This window comes from Branchiostoma floridae, chromosome 4, assembly GCF_000003815.2.
Source record: "Branchiostoma floridae strain S238N-H82 chromosome 4, Bfl_VNyyK, whole genome shotgun sequence".
NCBI lineage: Eukaryota > Metazoa > Chordata > Leptocardii > Amphioxiformes > Branchiostomatidae > Branchiostoma > Branchiostoma floridae.
The window spans coordinates 2,820,254-2,836,017 of record NC_049982.1 but is presented as its reverse complement, the minus strand read 5'-3'; the positions used below and the strand labels follow the sequence as shown (position 1 = coordinate 2,836,017).

Here is a 15,764-nt window from a genome sequence, read left to right as displayed (position 1 = left end):
TGCGAACGACATCGACAAGTATGCTTCCTTTATTCACTTGTGATTAATTCGTCTGTCTCCGCCTGTTGGCCTTCTTGCGTCATCAATGCTATAAAAGCGCCAGGATGCACTTTGAGATATATCCAATGGGATAAAAGCGTCAGCATACTCGTTGAAGTATTTTCAATGCTATCAAGCGCCAGAATACACGTTGAGATGTTTCCAATGCTACGATCGAAAGCACCAGAATGCAAATTGAGGTATATCGTATGGCTTATGTAGTGATGCTGATGGCTATCCGGACAGTCTGGATAACTGCATCATGGTGCCCAACAGTGACCAACTTGACACAGATAACGATGGACGAGGTATGTCTTTAAGTGGTTCAACCATAAATCATTTTGTATTTTGCTGAAGATTAAATTGATGAAAACTAGGTGGGAAATACTTAATCCATAGTTTGCTTTGACGGTTTTTTTTTTCTGATATGGCTTTCAACAGTACGCCAATTACAGAAATGTTCAGATACCCAAAGCATCTAGCTGTACATACCATCACACATAGATAAACGTCAGATCCACCTCGACACTGACGTCTACATAGAATATTAAAGTGTTACCATAAATTATTGTTGTTTTTTTACAGGAGATGAGTGTGACGATGACGATGACAACGACACCGTTCTTGATGATGTGGACAATTGCCGCCTCATGCCAAATGCGAATCAGACCGATTTTGATGGTATGAGCGTTCTTGTATACACAGATCTCTGTGAGCTTCCATTGAAACGAACTTTCAATGTTCTACATTTATCTTTGTACATTTTAGCAAGGCGATTTGATTGTAATGAAGCAGTGAATCTTGAAGCACGATGCTGTAAGTAGTTTTGCATCACCTATGCATACTTGTGGTTCCAAATAAAGTCACGCCAAGTCAAGTCATACTTTAGAAAATGATTTAACTATGTTGTAGAAAATATAATTACCTCCATGAAATGTCATGGAGGTTATATTTTACCCTGCGTTTGTGTGTCTGTCTGTCTGTCTGTGTGTTTGTGTGTGTGTGTGTAAACAAGATAACTCAAGAATGGCTGGGTGGATTGGTTTCATACTTGGTGTGTTGGTAGTGTGTGATGAAAGCTGGAAATGATTAGATTTTGGGTCCTCTAGCGGCTCCCCTTGGTACTGCAGCGCAACTTCCGGTTTTGCTATCTCGGTGTTCTGAACATGCTATGGTCACGATTTTTGAGTGTTAGATAGCTCTTGTGCTCAGGAAGAAATGACATAAGTTTGGGCCCCCTAGCGTCTAGTTTTGGGATAGCAGGGGCGTTTTTGTCAAAAACTTCTGAAGAGGATAACTCAAGAAGGGAACAACGGATTTTCATGATTTTTGGTATGTAGGTACCTTAGACAATGTTGTACACGATAAGATACTAATCATGCAAAATAGGAGTACATTTGCATAATTAATGAGAATATTCTATAATAGCAGTTTTTTCAATGTATCCCTTGTTTCAGACATGCTATGGTCTTGACATTTGGCTGGTAGATAGCTTGCATGGTCATGACAAAGTGGGGCTGGTTTCAGCCCCCTAACATTTAATTTCGGAACTGCAGGGGCGTTTTTGTCCAGACATTCCAAAGAGGATAACTGCAGAAAGGATTGACGAAATGGCATCATTTTAGGCATGCAGGTAGCTTGGGCAAAGATGTTCATAATGATATGCATGTTATGCAAATGAGGACTCAATTTGCATAATTAATGAGGGAATTGTATAATTCCATTGTTTGCAATAACTGGACTTCAATAAATGTAACACTTGTTAATTATGATAGGTGGAATATAAGCAGAAACCAAATATGGTAATGAGGCATTAATTTGCATAATTTATGTAAAAATTGCAAAACCGCCCATTGATTAATGATTTTATAATTTTGACATGTGTATGTTAGTCAATGATGAATAACTGCATGCATAAATCATGTTAATGTGTTAGTCAATTGCATGAAATTCACAAAAGCTCTAAATATTCATGGAGGTATGAGGTCGCCGAACTCTAGTTTTTGATTATTTTCTTTCAACCAATATTGTCTGTCTCCTGCTAAAACATTAGCAGAAGAGAGACATTACTGAATGTGCAAAACAAAACTCCAAATATCCAAACGTTTCTTACATGCAGGACCCCATTTGTTTCTAATCACAATGCCCTTTATTTGTTTTCAAGGTAACGGCATAGGCGATGTCTGCACTCTTGATTTCGACAACGACGGAGTGCCAGATGCTGATGACGTGTGTCCTGCCAATGACGTCATCAGCCGCACGGACTTCAGGAAGTACCTAACAGTCAACCTCGGGGACCCCGACTCCAGCAACCCACCCCAGTGGGAGTTCAGAAACGAGGTGAACTAGAGTTCGGCGACCTCATACCTCCATGAAAATTTAGAGCTTTCGTAAATTTCATGCAATTGACTAGCACATTAACATAATTTATGCATGGTATTGTTCATCATTGACTAACGTACACATGTCACAATTATGAAATTCCCATTATTAATCATAAAGCGTTTTTGCAATTTTTACATAAATTATGCAAATAAATTCCTCATTACCATATTTGGTATCTGCTTATATTCCACCTATCATAGTTAAAATGTGTTACATTTATTGAAGTCCAGTTATTGAAAACAATGGAATTATACAATTTCCTCATTAATCATGCAAATTAAGTCCTCATTTGCATAAATGTATATCATTATGAACATATTTGCCTAAGATACCCGCATGCCTAGTATGATGCCAATCCATCAATCCTTTCTGCAGTTATCCTCTTTAGAATGTCTTGACAAAAACGCCCCTGCAGTTCCGCAATTAAATGTTAGGGGGCTGAAACCTGCCCCACTTTGTCATGACACTGCAAGCTATCTACCAGCCAAATGTCAAGACCATATCACATCCAGGACAAGAGATACATTGAAAAAACTGCCATGATATAATATCCTCATTAATTATGCAAATGTACTCCTATTTTGCATAATTAGTATTTAATCTTGTACAAAATTGTCTAAGGTACCTACATACCAAAAATGATGAAAATCCGTTGTTCCCTTCTTGAGTTATCCTCGTCAGAAGTTTTTGACAAAAATGCCCCTGCTATTCCCAAACTAGACGCTAGGGGGCCCAAACTTACGTAATTTTTTCCTGAGCACAAGAGCTATGTAACGCTTAAAAATCTTGACCATAGCATGTTCAGAACACCGAGATAGCAAAACCGGAAGTTGCGCTGCAGTACCAAGGCCACACACCAGGGGGCCCAAAATTGACCTTGACCTTCGTCTTCCCAACCCCTACCTACATACTAAATATCATAGTTGTAGTCCATCAAGAGGTTCTCAAGTTATGATGACCACAAATATGCGGACACACAGACACACACACAAACACACACACAAACACACACACAAACACACACACAGACACACTCAAAACTATACCTCCATTTTTTCATGGAGGTAAATATTGATCTCTGATAAACCAAAAAAATTACATTGTCCCTTCCAAAAATAATTTCATCAGGTTTGTAGAATCAAGTAGAATATAGGACAAATGAGAATTCTTGTACACAACCAGGTTGTACTTACTGTGCTTACGTTTCGGAGTCTATCAGACACCTTCCTTGGAGCTTCTGACTGCTTCTCGCCGCTATATGTAGCCGTTGTAGGCGGCGTTTTTGCTGTGAGATCACAACCCCAAGCGTGGCTAAGCTTGTATCCCCACTCGTCCCGGTTCATCACAGGGGTGACTTTCTTATTCAGATCCCCCCTTGATCCACCGTGCATTGGTCTCTCTTCATCTTTTTCCATTATCGTTCTTACTTGGACAACTGTAGAAGCATCAATTAACAGTGCAGATCTTTTAACAGGGCGCAGAGATCACCCAGAATTTGAACAGCGATCCTGGAATTATTCTTGGTACGTACGTTTTTTTTGCGATACTGTGATGGACTGTATGATTGAATCTTGTTATTGTCATTTGCAAATATTATCAATTATTTACATTATTCTATAGTGTACATTACCCAAGAGCCGCTTTTGTAATCTACTTTGCAGTTCAGTCCATTGAATATTACGCACGTATCATTTTTATTCAATAGTGAAAAGCTATAGCAATAGGAAGGGGGGTTAGAACGACATTGTAAACACACAGGCAAGAACCTTTATATGTTATCAACACATTCTGCTTGTGGCTACAAACTATCATCCTTATCTCATTCCAGGCATGACCAGCTTCGGCAGTCTGGACTACCGCGGGACCTTCTTTGTGAACACCCAGGTTGATGACGACTTCGTGGGTTTCGTCTTCAGCTACCAGAGCAACTCCCGCTTCTACCTGGTGTGCTGGAAACAGGCAGGGGACGGCGCTGGCGGAGAAGCTGGTTTGCAGTTGAAGGTATTTACTCATATCTATCAAAGAATGAGGTTGTTATACCTAGTTTCAGTCCAGGATATCGAGGATTAGCCTGTGTTTTCACAATCTTACTCCTAGGGGGGCGGCAATTGTGGGGCCGGCTGCAGTTCTAGACTGGCTGGTGTAGAATTACCGATTGCAGTTCAAAAAGCTACAGATATGTACTGGTACGTGACACCATTTATCGGACATTTATTGTATGTTTACAGCTGGTGGACTCAACGACTGGACCTGGTGAAGACCTGGCATCCGCTCTGTGGCAGGCAGTCAAGGTGCAGGGGCAGGTGAGACCATTGTCTTAAAATTTTACACGGGTAATTCATGGAAATTCAATGTCAACTTTGTAATAGTTGTGTATTGACAATCATGAGGTACCGTTTTTTTCATCGTGATTATTGATCACAACTGACGAAATACAGCGGCTATCTGAAAGATCCGTTTTAAAGACTGTGTTCCAGAGCAACTTTTCTCTAGTGTGTCCTATTACCGGGATGTATAACTTATCGATTGTACAAATAATCTTAACATCCCTCTGATGATAGTACTCTACTTTTTCATACTTGTGCCCAGACCAAGCTCCTGTGGGAAGACCCCAACAAGCTCGGCTGGAGCGACCAAACCGCCTACCGCTGGGAGCTGAAGCATCTTCCTGACATCGGACTTATAAGGTAGAATGCCTATAAACGGTTATAGAAATACCAGACTCAGTATGTCACTTGGTAGAGAATGATCAAATCATCATATTCAGCATTAGATACAAAGAGAGAAAGAAGAGGGCACCATCATGCATTCTTATCTATTGTAGGAGAAGTATTACTCAAAACAGCATGTATAGTATGTGGAGGTACAATCAAATGCCTTGTGCAAAAGCTTCATGCAGATACATAGTACATTTACGTGGTCGGAATGGGTGCAACTGTCTGGACAAAATCTTGATTTTACAATATTCTCAGTAAACAATTTTTCTCCTGTTTCATTGTCCTTTTTATCTTCATACCCACCTGATTCATTGGTATCAGCTTTGACATGCGTCGTAAGTTTAGCATAAAGATACTAGTAAACCCTGTGACAAGTAAATTAATCAGCAGGAGATACGGAGAGGGAAGAAATGTAGCAACATAACGCTTTGTCGCCTTTTAAACCCGAATATTACTCAAAACGGCACGTGTAGCATTTGGATTGTACAATTTACTATCTAAGTATTTTAAATTGCCTCTTCGTGATAAAAAAAACTTCAGACAAATGTATTGTGTAACTAGTACTGTCTGAAATAATCGTTACTTAAAAAAAAATCAATGAAAGTGGACAATAATTTGCATAAAAATACTTAATATTGTCTAAACCCACGCAGGCTGAAGCTGTACTCCGGCCGCCAGCTCATGGTTGACTCCGGGAACGTGCATGACGTGTCCCTGCGGGGCGGACGTGTCGGCGTGTACTGTTACTCCCAACAGGACGTCATCTGGGCAGATCTCGTCACCAAGTGCGAAGGTAGGTTATCATCACATAAAGATATTCTGTAATGAATATATTGATATTATTCCTACAAATTCTGGTGACCTCTTACACTATGCATTCACTTTATTTGAATATTAAACGTGGTCAAGATACAGTATAAGCAAGATATCTCTTGTTTATTAAGTTATCGTTTGCATAAATAAACATCAACAAATAAATATACATCAGATGCCAGCAGAACAGTTATTCTTCCTGTGAATACCTTAACACGTCACTAGTAGGTTATAACCCTAACTTGACGGATTTGTGTTTCAGACAACGTACCTGCTGACTTCAGCCAGATGTAGAGCGTGACCGTGACCGCGTAAAATGCGACGGTCCAAGAAACTAACTGTAGCTCTGCACACTCTCCTGATTGTATTTTTTCTTTTATTTCCGGATTAACTTGAAAAGAAGCAATCTTATTGATAAACCTGCAGCGAACATAAATATCTATACATGTTCAGACATTTACAGACAGGATTACTCGGTGATTCAGAGTTTTAAAAAGGAATTAATAATTACGTTATTAATGTGAATGATGGCCATTGGCATGTAACATAACTATAGACCTGAATTGTAATATTTGAAAAGATTCTGCTATCAACAAAGGATCACCAGCTCTACCCTCTTTATCATCTTTATTCCTAATGTTAAACGCAGGTTTAGTAGTGACAACTTGATGTAGCTGCAAACGCCCTTTCAATAAAGCTTGAAGCAACAAGGAGTGTGTCTTGTTTCTCTGACTGATATTCTTTATTGCAACGTCTCGTTCTTCGTCATGTTTACAGGGCAGTTCTTTTAATTTGGCTACGTATACATTCAGTGTTTTCAAGATTGGAATGTAAAAACGTTTTTTTTACAGTGTTTCGTGAGTTTAAGCGTTTCTGGTAGAAAATATCCAGATTCATTGCTATTATTCATTTACCACAGAAAATCACACTGTTGAACGCACGGACATTGCGATATATGGCCTATTCTAGGCGGGGTGGCGTTGTATCCAAAACAAGCCATTATTCCAGAGAGGCTCTCATATTCATTTGGGATATCACAAAAAGGTCTATGACTAGGGGCTGACAGGGATACCTGAGATATCCCCAACAAGTCATTGACTAGATCCATCTGGTATAAGCAATGACAGGTGTTTATACCAGTACTCAGAACAACCATAAAAATGTGCCAGTCTCATCACATCTGCTTAGCAAGTTTATTCAATTATTACAGCTTAAATTATACAATTAAAAAAAAAATGATTGATTGAATTTATTTTACAAAATACTTGGAGGTAGGTATTCAAGAAACTATGATATGATGGTAAGATGGTATTCTATCATATTTAGAAAAATTATGAATTGATAATAGCAATATACATATATACTTACTACTTATTAAAGTCCAAACTGCCTTGATCCCTTTCTATTGTAAACTGGTACTAGTACCTGGTCACCTATGGAAAATATACACTGTAACTCTTGGAACTTCAAAACAATTGATATCTGTGGTAGAGATAGTATCAAACTGAAAGTCAACACTGCAAACTCCATAATCGTTTTTTTCTTTGCAAATGATTGAATTTATTTTACAAAATATTTGGAGGTAGGTCTTCAATAAACTAGGATAAAACAGATAAAATAGTATGTCATCATATTTAGAAAATAAGGGATTGATATTGTAATTTATAGCAATAGAACATAAAATACAAAGTATGTTCCCATTGTCAGCTACCTATCAAAGTCCACTTTGCCTTGATCACTTTCTATTGTTTTAGCTACCTGGTCACCTATGGAATAAATATACTGTAACTCTTGGAACCTCAAAACAGTTGATTATTAATTTTGACTCCCTCTGCTTCCAAAAAAAGAAGTCAAACCCAACATGTTTAGAAATAGCCAACACCAGTATTACAGTAGAATATTGTTAATAACTGTCCATTGTCACTTGTATATCTACTATGTTTATACCATGAACTTGCAATTAGCCCTCGGGCACAAACTTGCAAATAAACGTTTTATTATTATAATCTATGGTAATCATATCAAACTGGGATCCTACACTGCAAATACCATAACTACTTCACCGAGGTTTTATGTCGTGTGGAGTCCTTTTTTTTTTGTATGAGTTCTCATATGTTGGGTTAAGCGAGTCTTTTGAGCAGTCCTGTAGCCACAAACCTCACACATGAAGGGTTTTTCACCAGTGTGAGTGACTTTATGTTTGTCCAACGAGCATTTGCGTGCTCCAGAATAGTCACACTGGTCACACTTGTAAGGTTTCTCTCCAGTATGGGCTCTCATATGTCTGGTTAATGTACACCTATGTGTAGCCCTGTACCCACACATGTCACATTTAAAGGGTCTGGCATCAATGTGAGTCCTTAGATGCTGGGACAAAGTGGATTTCTGTGCTGCAGAATAGCTACACAGGTCACACTTGTAGGGTCTTTCACCTGTGTGTGTCTTCAAATGTTGTAATAAGTGACACTTCTGATCTGACCTGTACCCACACTCCCCACACATGAAGGGTTTCTCGTGATTGCTGTTATGTCTTGCTACATGTTTGTCCAAAGCGAATTTAACTGCTGCAGAGTAGTCACACTGGTCACACTTGAAGGGTTTCTCTCCCGTATGTTTTCTCATATGTCGGGATAAGTTAGAACTAGTAGCTGATGTATAACTGCACTCTACACACTTGTAGGGTTTCTTACCCGTGTGAGTTGTTACGTGAACTTCTAAGTTTGATTTTCTTGCAGTGGAAAAATCACACCAGTCACACTTGAAGGGTTTTTCTCCCGAATGGGTCCTCATGTGTGCAGATAGGTTAAACATTCGAGTCGTCCTGTACCCGCACTCCCCACACATGTAGGGCTTCTTACCGGCGTGTTTTTTGAGATGAAGGTCTAGAGTCGATTTAGTAATTGCAGAATAGTCACACTGGTCACACTTGTAGGGTCTTTCCCCGGTATGCGTTCTTATGTGCGTAGTCAAGGTAGACTTATGTGCTGCTCTGTACCCACACTCACTACACTTGTAGGGTTTGTCTCCGGTGTGTTTTAATCTATGTTGCCTCAATGAGGATCTCTGTGCAGCAGAATAGTCACACTGGTCACACTTGTAGGGCTTTTCTCCGGTGTGAACTCTCACATGTACGACTAAGTCTGACCTCTTATCCGTTCGGTAACCACACTCGTCACACATGTAGAGTTTCTCACCCGCGTTACTCAACTTCCCTTTTTGTGCTGCCGTCTTGTCTGCAGTATTGCTTGTTTTGTTGCCGCAGTCAACCTGGGAAACCCTGGTGGGAGACGCATCGCAAGGGTTCAGGTGTACTCCGGTGGGGGACCCATAACCTGCCTCTGCCATGTCAGCCTAATGAGAAAATGAAGAAATCAACAAAATCAATCAGATAAGCAATTAAACTGTCGATATCTGAATCAAAGAAAACAAAGTACATGTATTTTGAGTTCTAACTTAACCTAGTACATACTCAATTTACTGGCAATATTTTGACTTGCTTGATAATAAATGTGTTTTTTTTTTTCAGATTGCTAACAAATACTTACCCCCTCCGTCGAGCTCACGTGAGATCTTCCCTTGATTGCTTGAAGGAAAATGTTGTAATCGGAATGAAAATTTTAATTTATTTGCAATATGGTTACACCACCACCCCAACCGGTCGAGACCATAAAATCACGCCAAATTGCATTCACTCATACTCATAGGTGATCTGTGACTTCGCCTTATAAGCATTTTGCAACAAAATATCACTGTCTATACTAGTGTTCTATTCAAAACGGCCAGGCCCTTTGCCCGAATTTGCACGTTTGTTTGTTTTCGCCCCCCTCCCCCTGCAATCATTACGATCTTACATCCTAAAATAAAACTTATCATCTTTCGATGACACTATTCCCACAAAAATGACCTGAAACTATCACACTTGGTATAAAAATGTTCGGCTTCTCAGTTCTAAGTCTTACCTGCTTTCTACGATTATTTTTCTCTCCGTGTAAACCGGACATGCTACAGTTCGTTTTTCGGACTTCGTCGTATGGTGAGGTCAGAGGTGAACCCAAAGTAGGGCAAAGGTGAAGTGGTACGCCTGGTTATCCAAATACATGTACAGCTTATAATCATCTGGTGTATTTTGCCAGCCAGTAGGTACCCAGTATGAGTAATGAGGCTGTTTAACGTGGTCGAGGCACCTCCTCCTGCACGGGACCCCCGTTTTACGTAACGTTAAGTACTCGGTGTGTGACTTATAGGGCGTTTGTTTAGTGGCAAGTTTACTGATGCAAAACATGCAATCGTCTGTTTTTGAAATTCATACAGCCTGAAGGTCTTGACCACTAAACTAGCATTCTATTAAAGCTATATAACCCAAAACATTATCTAGTTTAGCGTATTCGTTGGCGTCGTAGGACGAAGTAAAGCGTAGTAAGCTATGGTGGGTAGTGTGAGCCTTAATACATGTAACATTACGTCTATAATCCCCACGTAGAGGTTGGTAGGGAAGACTGTAACCTTTATGCCATATGCCCCGTTCGCCTCGTTTCAGGCTGTCCGCACTTTGAACCAACCCCTGCTGCACGTCACACCGTATGTGGGACTGTGGACAGAAAAGGGACCATATGATACATGGATATGATACCACAATATTCTCCCAACACCATTTGTTCAGCCTTCCTGACCACTTAAATTTCATAATGAAGGCAATTTTTTTCAAGGGAGGGGGTTCTTTTATTCGCAAGCTCGCATTGATCTGGGGGTTCCCAAAGCATGTCATGCATGTAATCAAATCAAAGTGGCCTGGACCAAACACATTTCAATAAGAAATGTTGGTACGTTTACATCACACACCGCTGTTTCCGGGGGTGTAATTCTTACTTACTTTCCTGGACTACCTTACGCCTTTTTAGCACTCAAAAACACATCTAAATGGGAACGTTTTGTAACGTTACAGCACGCGCCGCTTTTGCCAATGACGTGATGGTTACAGTGATTTTCTTTTGATCAATAAACATTGCGCATTACCAGGTCTACCATACGCCTGTTAGTAGTAATACAAAACAAACCTTAATGGGAACGTTGGGTAACGTTACAGCACACATCGCTGTTGCCAAGGATGTGATGTTTACTTGTTTTTCTTTCTTACAATAAGCATCGCGCATTACCTGATCTATATATATACCTTTCGCTGGTAAGTAACGTAAAACACATTTTAATGGGAAAGTTTGGCTCAACATCGGGCATTACCTTGTCTACCTAACGCCCCTGTTATCAAGCTAAAACGCATCTTAATGGAAAGTTTGGTAAGTTTACAACACGCACTGCTGTTGGCAAGGATGTGATGTGTACTTTGTGACTCCCAGTTAATACTGGGCTCAACACCAAACGGTGGTCTGTATCATCGCACAGTCCCCACTGGCAAGGATGTGGACGGGCTTGCTCTTCCTCGCGGCTGCAATCGCCTGGCCGGCCCCAGCACAAGGTTGGTATGTCGAAATAGAGGTTCATTTTTTTCTTTCCTGGGCTTTTAACAATGGGTTGATTGATGTAGAAGATTAGAAAACCTTTAGTATTCACATTTTCCTGTATATTTCTCACTTATTATACTTGTCACCACAGTGACTGGAATGTCATCTGTCGTGTACCAGCCCATCGGGGTACAGGATGTTTCAATCATCCCAGATGGTCTGATGACAGCTTCATCCCAAGTGAGCGGATCCGAGGCGTACAGGGGCCGCTTGAACGGTGATGGTGCATGGCAGCCGTCAGGACAAGGCACAAATGAGTTCCTGGCGGTGGATCTACAGTACAATCGTTACATCTTCGGCATCCAGACCCAGGGACAGGGAGATGGTTACGTGGAGACCTACAGGATTATTTACCAGTTGGACAACACAACGGAATTACTTCTGTACTCGGAAGGTGGTGGGAGCACCAAGGCAAGTGCTTAGATGACGGTTGATAGCTACACTACACTGTCCTTCTTTCAATACAATGCATAGTAAACATTAATCTCTGATATATGCCTGTAAATACGCCTTTTGACACAAGGGTTGTACAGAAAGGGAAACCTGAACAAAAGAAACATCAAGCCTCTTTTTCGAATTGTAACATCGTAGATTGATCTAGCTGGGTGGAATATAGAAAGTACAGAATGAAAATCGCCTTGTAAACACACCATGCATACTTCAAGGTTTTTATAATTACAAACAGCTGTTTGCGCAGTATACACGCCAGAGTAACCCTATAGAGCTGGCCTCTCACTGTTCGAGCACCCCTAACAGTTATGGCCTACGCATTGAAATGGATTATATGTTTTAGATGAAAAATTGCATTGTATAGAAAATATGTTGACATTCTGATTTGCTCCAATATTTCATCTGCTTAGATCTTCAGCGGCAAGAGTGACAACGAAACTATCGTCCAACAAAACTTCACCTCGTACATCTACGCCCGGTATATCCTCGTCAACCCGCAAACGTGGTCCGGCGCTCCACGACTGAGGATAGAGTTACTTGGAGTTGATGGTGAGTATTAAAAACAGCAATCCTTCTACTTGTACATGTACATTTTCCCGAAATAGAGTTTTAAAAAAATGAACGACGGTTGAGTACGAGAATCGTCTTCAGGTGAAAAAGGATCAGATCATGGACCTGCCACTTGTGGTGTATTAAGATTGACTAGCTACTTTCAGCATAATCAGGTCTTTGATGCAGCTCACATCATCTCAATCATTGGTCTTTAGCTGCCAATAGTGTGTGAGCTGTTGGCCAAGTGTTTTTACATGTATATTCGACAACGAAGTAGATCATCATCAAACTTTACATTATGATGTTAATGACATAACGATATCGATGCCATATTCTAGCGCTTCCTACAACAAGCTCCCCGGTCACAACTCCACCCATGACAACCACGTCCACGCAAACGACACCAATCGTGACAACCACCTCCACACAAACGACCCCAATCGAGACAACAAGCTCTCCTGTTACGACCCCGTTCATCCAGACGACCTCCCCGGTAACAGCTCCAGTTGGTCCGACTACCTTTTCCTCAGTAACGACTACAGACGTTCCGATGACATCTCCGAATCCAGTTGATAACTGCGCGTCCTCTCCTTGCGTACACGGAACCTGCACCAACTTCGTGGCGAGCTATTCCTGTAGCTGTAAGAACGGATGGACAGGGACCGACTGTGATCAACGTAAGTCGTTCTCTCTCTGTCTCTCTCTTTCCAACTGTCTCTCTCTTTATATGTGATATATAAGGTAAGAAACTACGAGCGAACGCTTTTAAATGCCATGTTAAAAAAAATCTATATAGCACATTATGTATTGTGTTTCTCCGCAATCGATGAAGCTCTTAGACCAAAGATTAAAGCATGCATATGAACAAAAGCTTCGTCTTATGTTATGCTCCATAACACATCGATGCAGACATTGACGAGTGCGCGAGCAACCCTTGCTGGCTGGGAGGAACCTGCCTGGATCACGTGAACGGCTACAGCTGTGTCTGTCCTAAAGATGCCACCGGCAAGAACTGTGAAACAGGTAGCACTTTGATACTACCCTTTGACTTGCATTTATGAATATTTTATTAAAAAATTCACGTACATTTTCAAAGCATTCAAATGTAAATTTCTTCTTCTGAACCGTACGTAGCAACCTTCACCGGAGAATGCTACCGGTTCTCCTCCGTCGCCTTGACCCACCAAGAAGCAACACAAGCCTGCAGCGCCAACAGCGGCCGCATGGTGGACGTGAAAGACGAGCAGCAGCAGCGTTTCCTCGCGGACAAGATCGCGGCCTCAAATGCAGCTTCCAACTGGCTGGCAATGAAAGCTGCACCGGCTACTTTCCTGTACAGTGACGGGTCCGCCATCGCAGGTACTGTAGCCTCGTTATTGTCAGACCAGGGTCCTGCAGGTTTCTGTATGTATCTAACAATGTGTAACATTCAACAGCATAACAAATAATGCATCTTAGCATGCCACATGAGACGTGCTTTTTTTCCTACATACATACATACATACATACATACATACATACATACATACATGACCTTATTTTAACTGTATGGCCATGTATATACTATACTACCTAAAAGTGGCTATGACAATGACTAATGGACAACATTTCTGCTTTGACTCATCCGATTTAATGTGCTCTTTTTAAATGTTGTCCACCGTTGCCACCTAACTTTTGATTGTTGAAGGGGTCACCCAGATGTCTATGGATGGTATTAACAAATTAAAGGAGTAGTGGTGGGCATTTAGAAAGGAGCTCATTGCACTTGGTATCGATGCACCATTTTCAAAATATATTTTGCAACACCATGCAGTGATAGATATAAAATTCAATACGTTAAAAATATGTATGTTTTCAACACTAGGCCCTCTACAGTGGTCAGCAACTACCCCTGCCACTCCCTGTGACCTGTGTGTTCTCATGGACAGCTCCGACAACTTCCTGGCTAACGTGGCCCCGTGCGCTGAACAACATAACTACATCTGTCAGGCTGGTCAGTTTCACGTCAATGTTACAATAAAAGTGTTACTTTGTTGTTAATGAGAATAAAGGCAAAAATAATGTAAATCATGGTTTTATTAAGAGGGCTAATTACAAGTGGCGTGTAAAGGGCAAACGAATAGTACAGTATACCGTGTGTCTACTTTAGTCAGAGGGTTATCCAAATTCTAATGTGTTATTGTGTTCAACTCCTCTTTATTTCTTGGCTTTACAAAACTTTCCTGGAGTGAAGGTTATTGTCACCAAGTACGTTAAACGTTATAAAGTGGTCAAAAGGACAATCTAAAGTAGACTACACAGGATAAAATTACAGCGAAACATTACAGAATTTGACCATACCTTTGTTCCCAGCCTTGAAACCATGCGACCAAAACGTGTGTCAGAACAGCGGGGTGTGCACCTCTTGCTTCAACGAGTCTTCCAAATTCTGCGAGTGTCCAGCTGGTTTTGATGGGAATCTGTGTGAAATCAGTGAGTACACTTTGTCAATGAGATACATGATTGTAGTAGCACTGCGCCCATCATAAAAACGCAGGGAAACTCAAAACTTTAAGAATACATACTGCCGTCATACTTGAAAATGTTAAATGGGATACATGTCATCTATTTGGGCGCTTTTACGCTGGCCTTGAAATTAGTGTAATCGCTCACATTAGTTAATTTGTATACATTGATTACGTACTAGTCCTCAAAAATTTCGAGTGGCTTTGTCACTGCCAGAATTTCACTCCAACCTGACAATTCGAGTGTATCCCTCTGGAACAAAAATATGTAAACATTGTAATTTGAACAGAATAGAGGACGGATGCCATTTTTCCAATAGAATGTAGATTGTATAGTGAAAACAAATGAGCTTTATAAGGTTGTACAAAACCTATTTCCCTTCTTCACGTTCTTAACGTTCTGTCGAAAAATTCTTATTCCTAATACAACTAGACAAATTAACTACCACAAAACATCAGTTCTTCAGTATCTTTAGCATAACTGAAAAGCAAGCGGAGGTTGAATAAGATAGCTTTATTTTGTATCTGTTAACTGTACCTCTTTAACATGTTCTGTTGTGACCTTTACTCATACCTGTGTGGAAAAGAGATGCAATAAAGGGTCTTTATTTATCTTTTTTCACCAGACATCGACGAGTGTGCCTCCAGTCCGTGCCAAAATGGCGGAAGTTGTCATGACGGCATCAACTCCTACAGCTGCAGCTGTCGTACAGGATTCCACGGAGACCACTGTGAATCAGGTTCGTGTGGTGGTTACTCTCATAAACACATTCTAGTCATCAACTGCT

At 40.6% G+C, this 15,764-nt stretch overlaps 3 protein-coding genes across 3 annotated transcripts in view; 2 read left to right on the top strand and 1 right to left on the bottom strand.

Moving 5' to 3' along the window:
• The window catches only part of LOC118413002 (thrombospondin-3b-like), a 7,704-nt gene extending 1,040 nt beyond the window's left edge, over positions 1 to 6,664 (top strand). The window contains exons 3-11 of the mRNA XM_035816100.1: positions 262 to 347; positions 625 to 720; positions 2,204 to 2,379; positions 3,899 to 3,947; positions 4,253 to 4,425; positions 4,653 to 4,727; positions 5,014 to 5,111; positions 5,795 to 5,934; positions 6,217 to 6,664. Coding sequence (XP_035671993.1) covers positions 262 to 347; positions 625 to 720; positions 2,204 to 2,379; positions 3,899 to 3,947; positions 4,253 to 4,425; positions 4,653 to 4,727; positions 5,014 to 5,111; positions 5,795 to 5,934; positions 6,217 to 6,248 — 925 coding nt within the window. The 3' untranslated portion in view covers positions 6,249 to 6,664. The remainder of the gene's footprint in view (positions 1 to 261; positions 348 to 624; positions 721 to 2,203; positions 2,380 to 3,898; positions 3,948 to 4,252; positions 4,426 to 4,652; positions 4,728 to 5,013; positions 5,112 to 5,794; positions 5,935 to 6,216) is intronic.
• A 1,049-nt stretch (positions 6,665 to 7,713) lies between these two features.
• Positions 7,714 to 9,309, bottom strand: LOC118413870 (zinc finger protein 135-like). The gene has a single exon (XM_035817468.1). The coding sequence runs from the start codon at positions 9,297 to 9,299 to the stop codon at positions 8,025 to 8,027; it is 1,275 nt and encodes a 424-aa protein (XP_035673361.1). The 5' UTR covers positions 9,300 to 9,309; the 3' UTR covers positions 7,714 to 8,024.
• Positions 9,310 to 11,339: 2,030 nt separating this feature from the next.
• LOC118413001 (fibropellin-1-like) lies at positions 11,340 to 15,733 on the top strand (the record flags this gene model as incomplete). Its single annotated transcript, XM_035816099.1, has 9 exons — positions 11,340 to 11,424; positions 11,562 to 11,881; positions 12,331 to 12,469; positions 12,811 to 13,149; positions 13,382 to 13,495; positions 13,607 to 13,831; positions 14,337 to 14,465; positions 14,825 to 14,944; positions 15,603 to 15,733. Coding segments are annotated over exons 1-9 (1,575 nt in total), but the record flags the coding sequence as incomplete, so codon positions are not given.
• Between the last annotated feature and the right edge of the window lie 31 nt (positions 15,734 to 15,764).

Coding starts and splice junctions, on each gene's coding strand:
- LOC118413870 (XM_035817468.1), bottom strand. CDS start 9,299: ATGGCAGAGGCAGGTTATGGGTCCCCCACCGGAGTACACCTGAACCCT.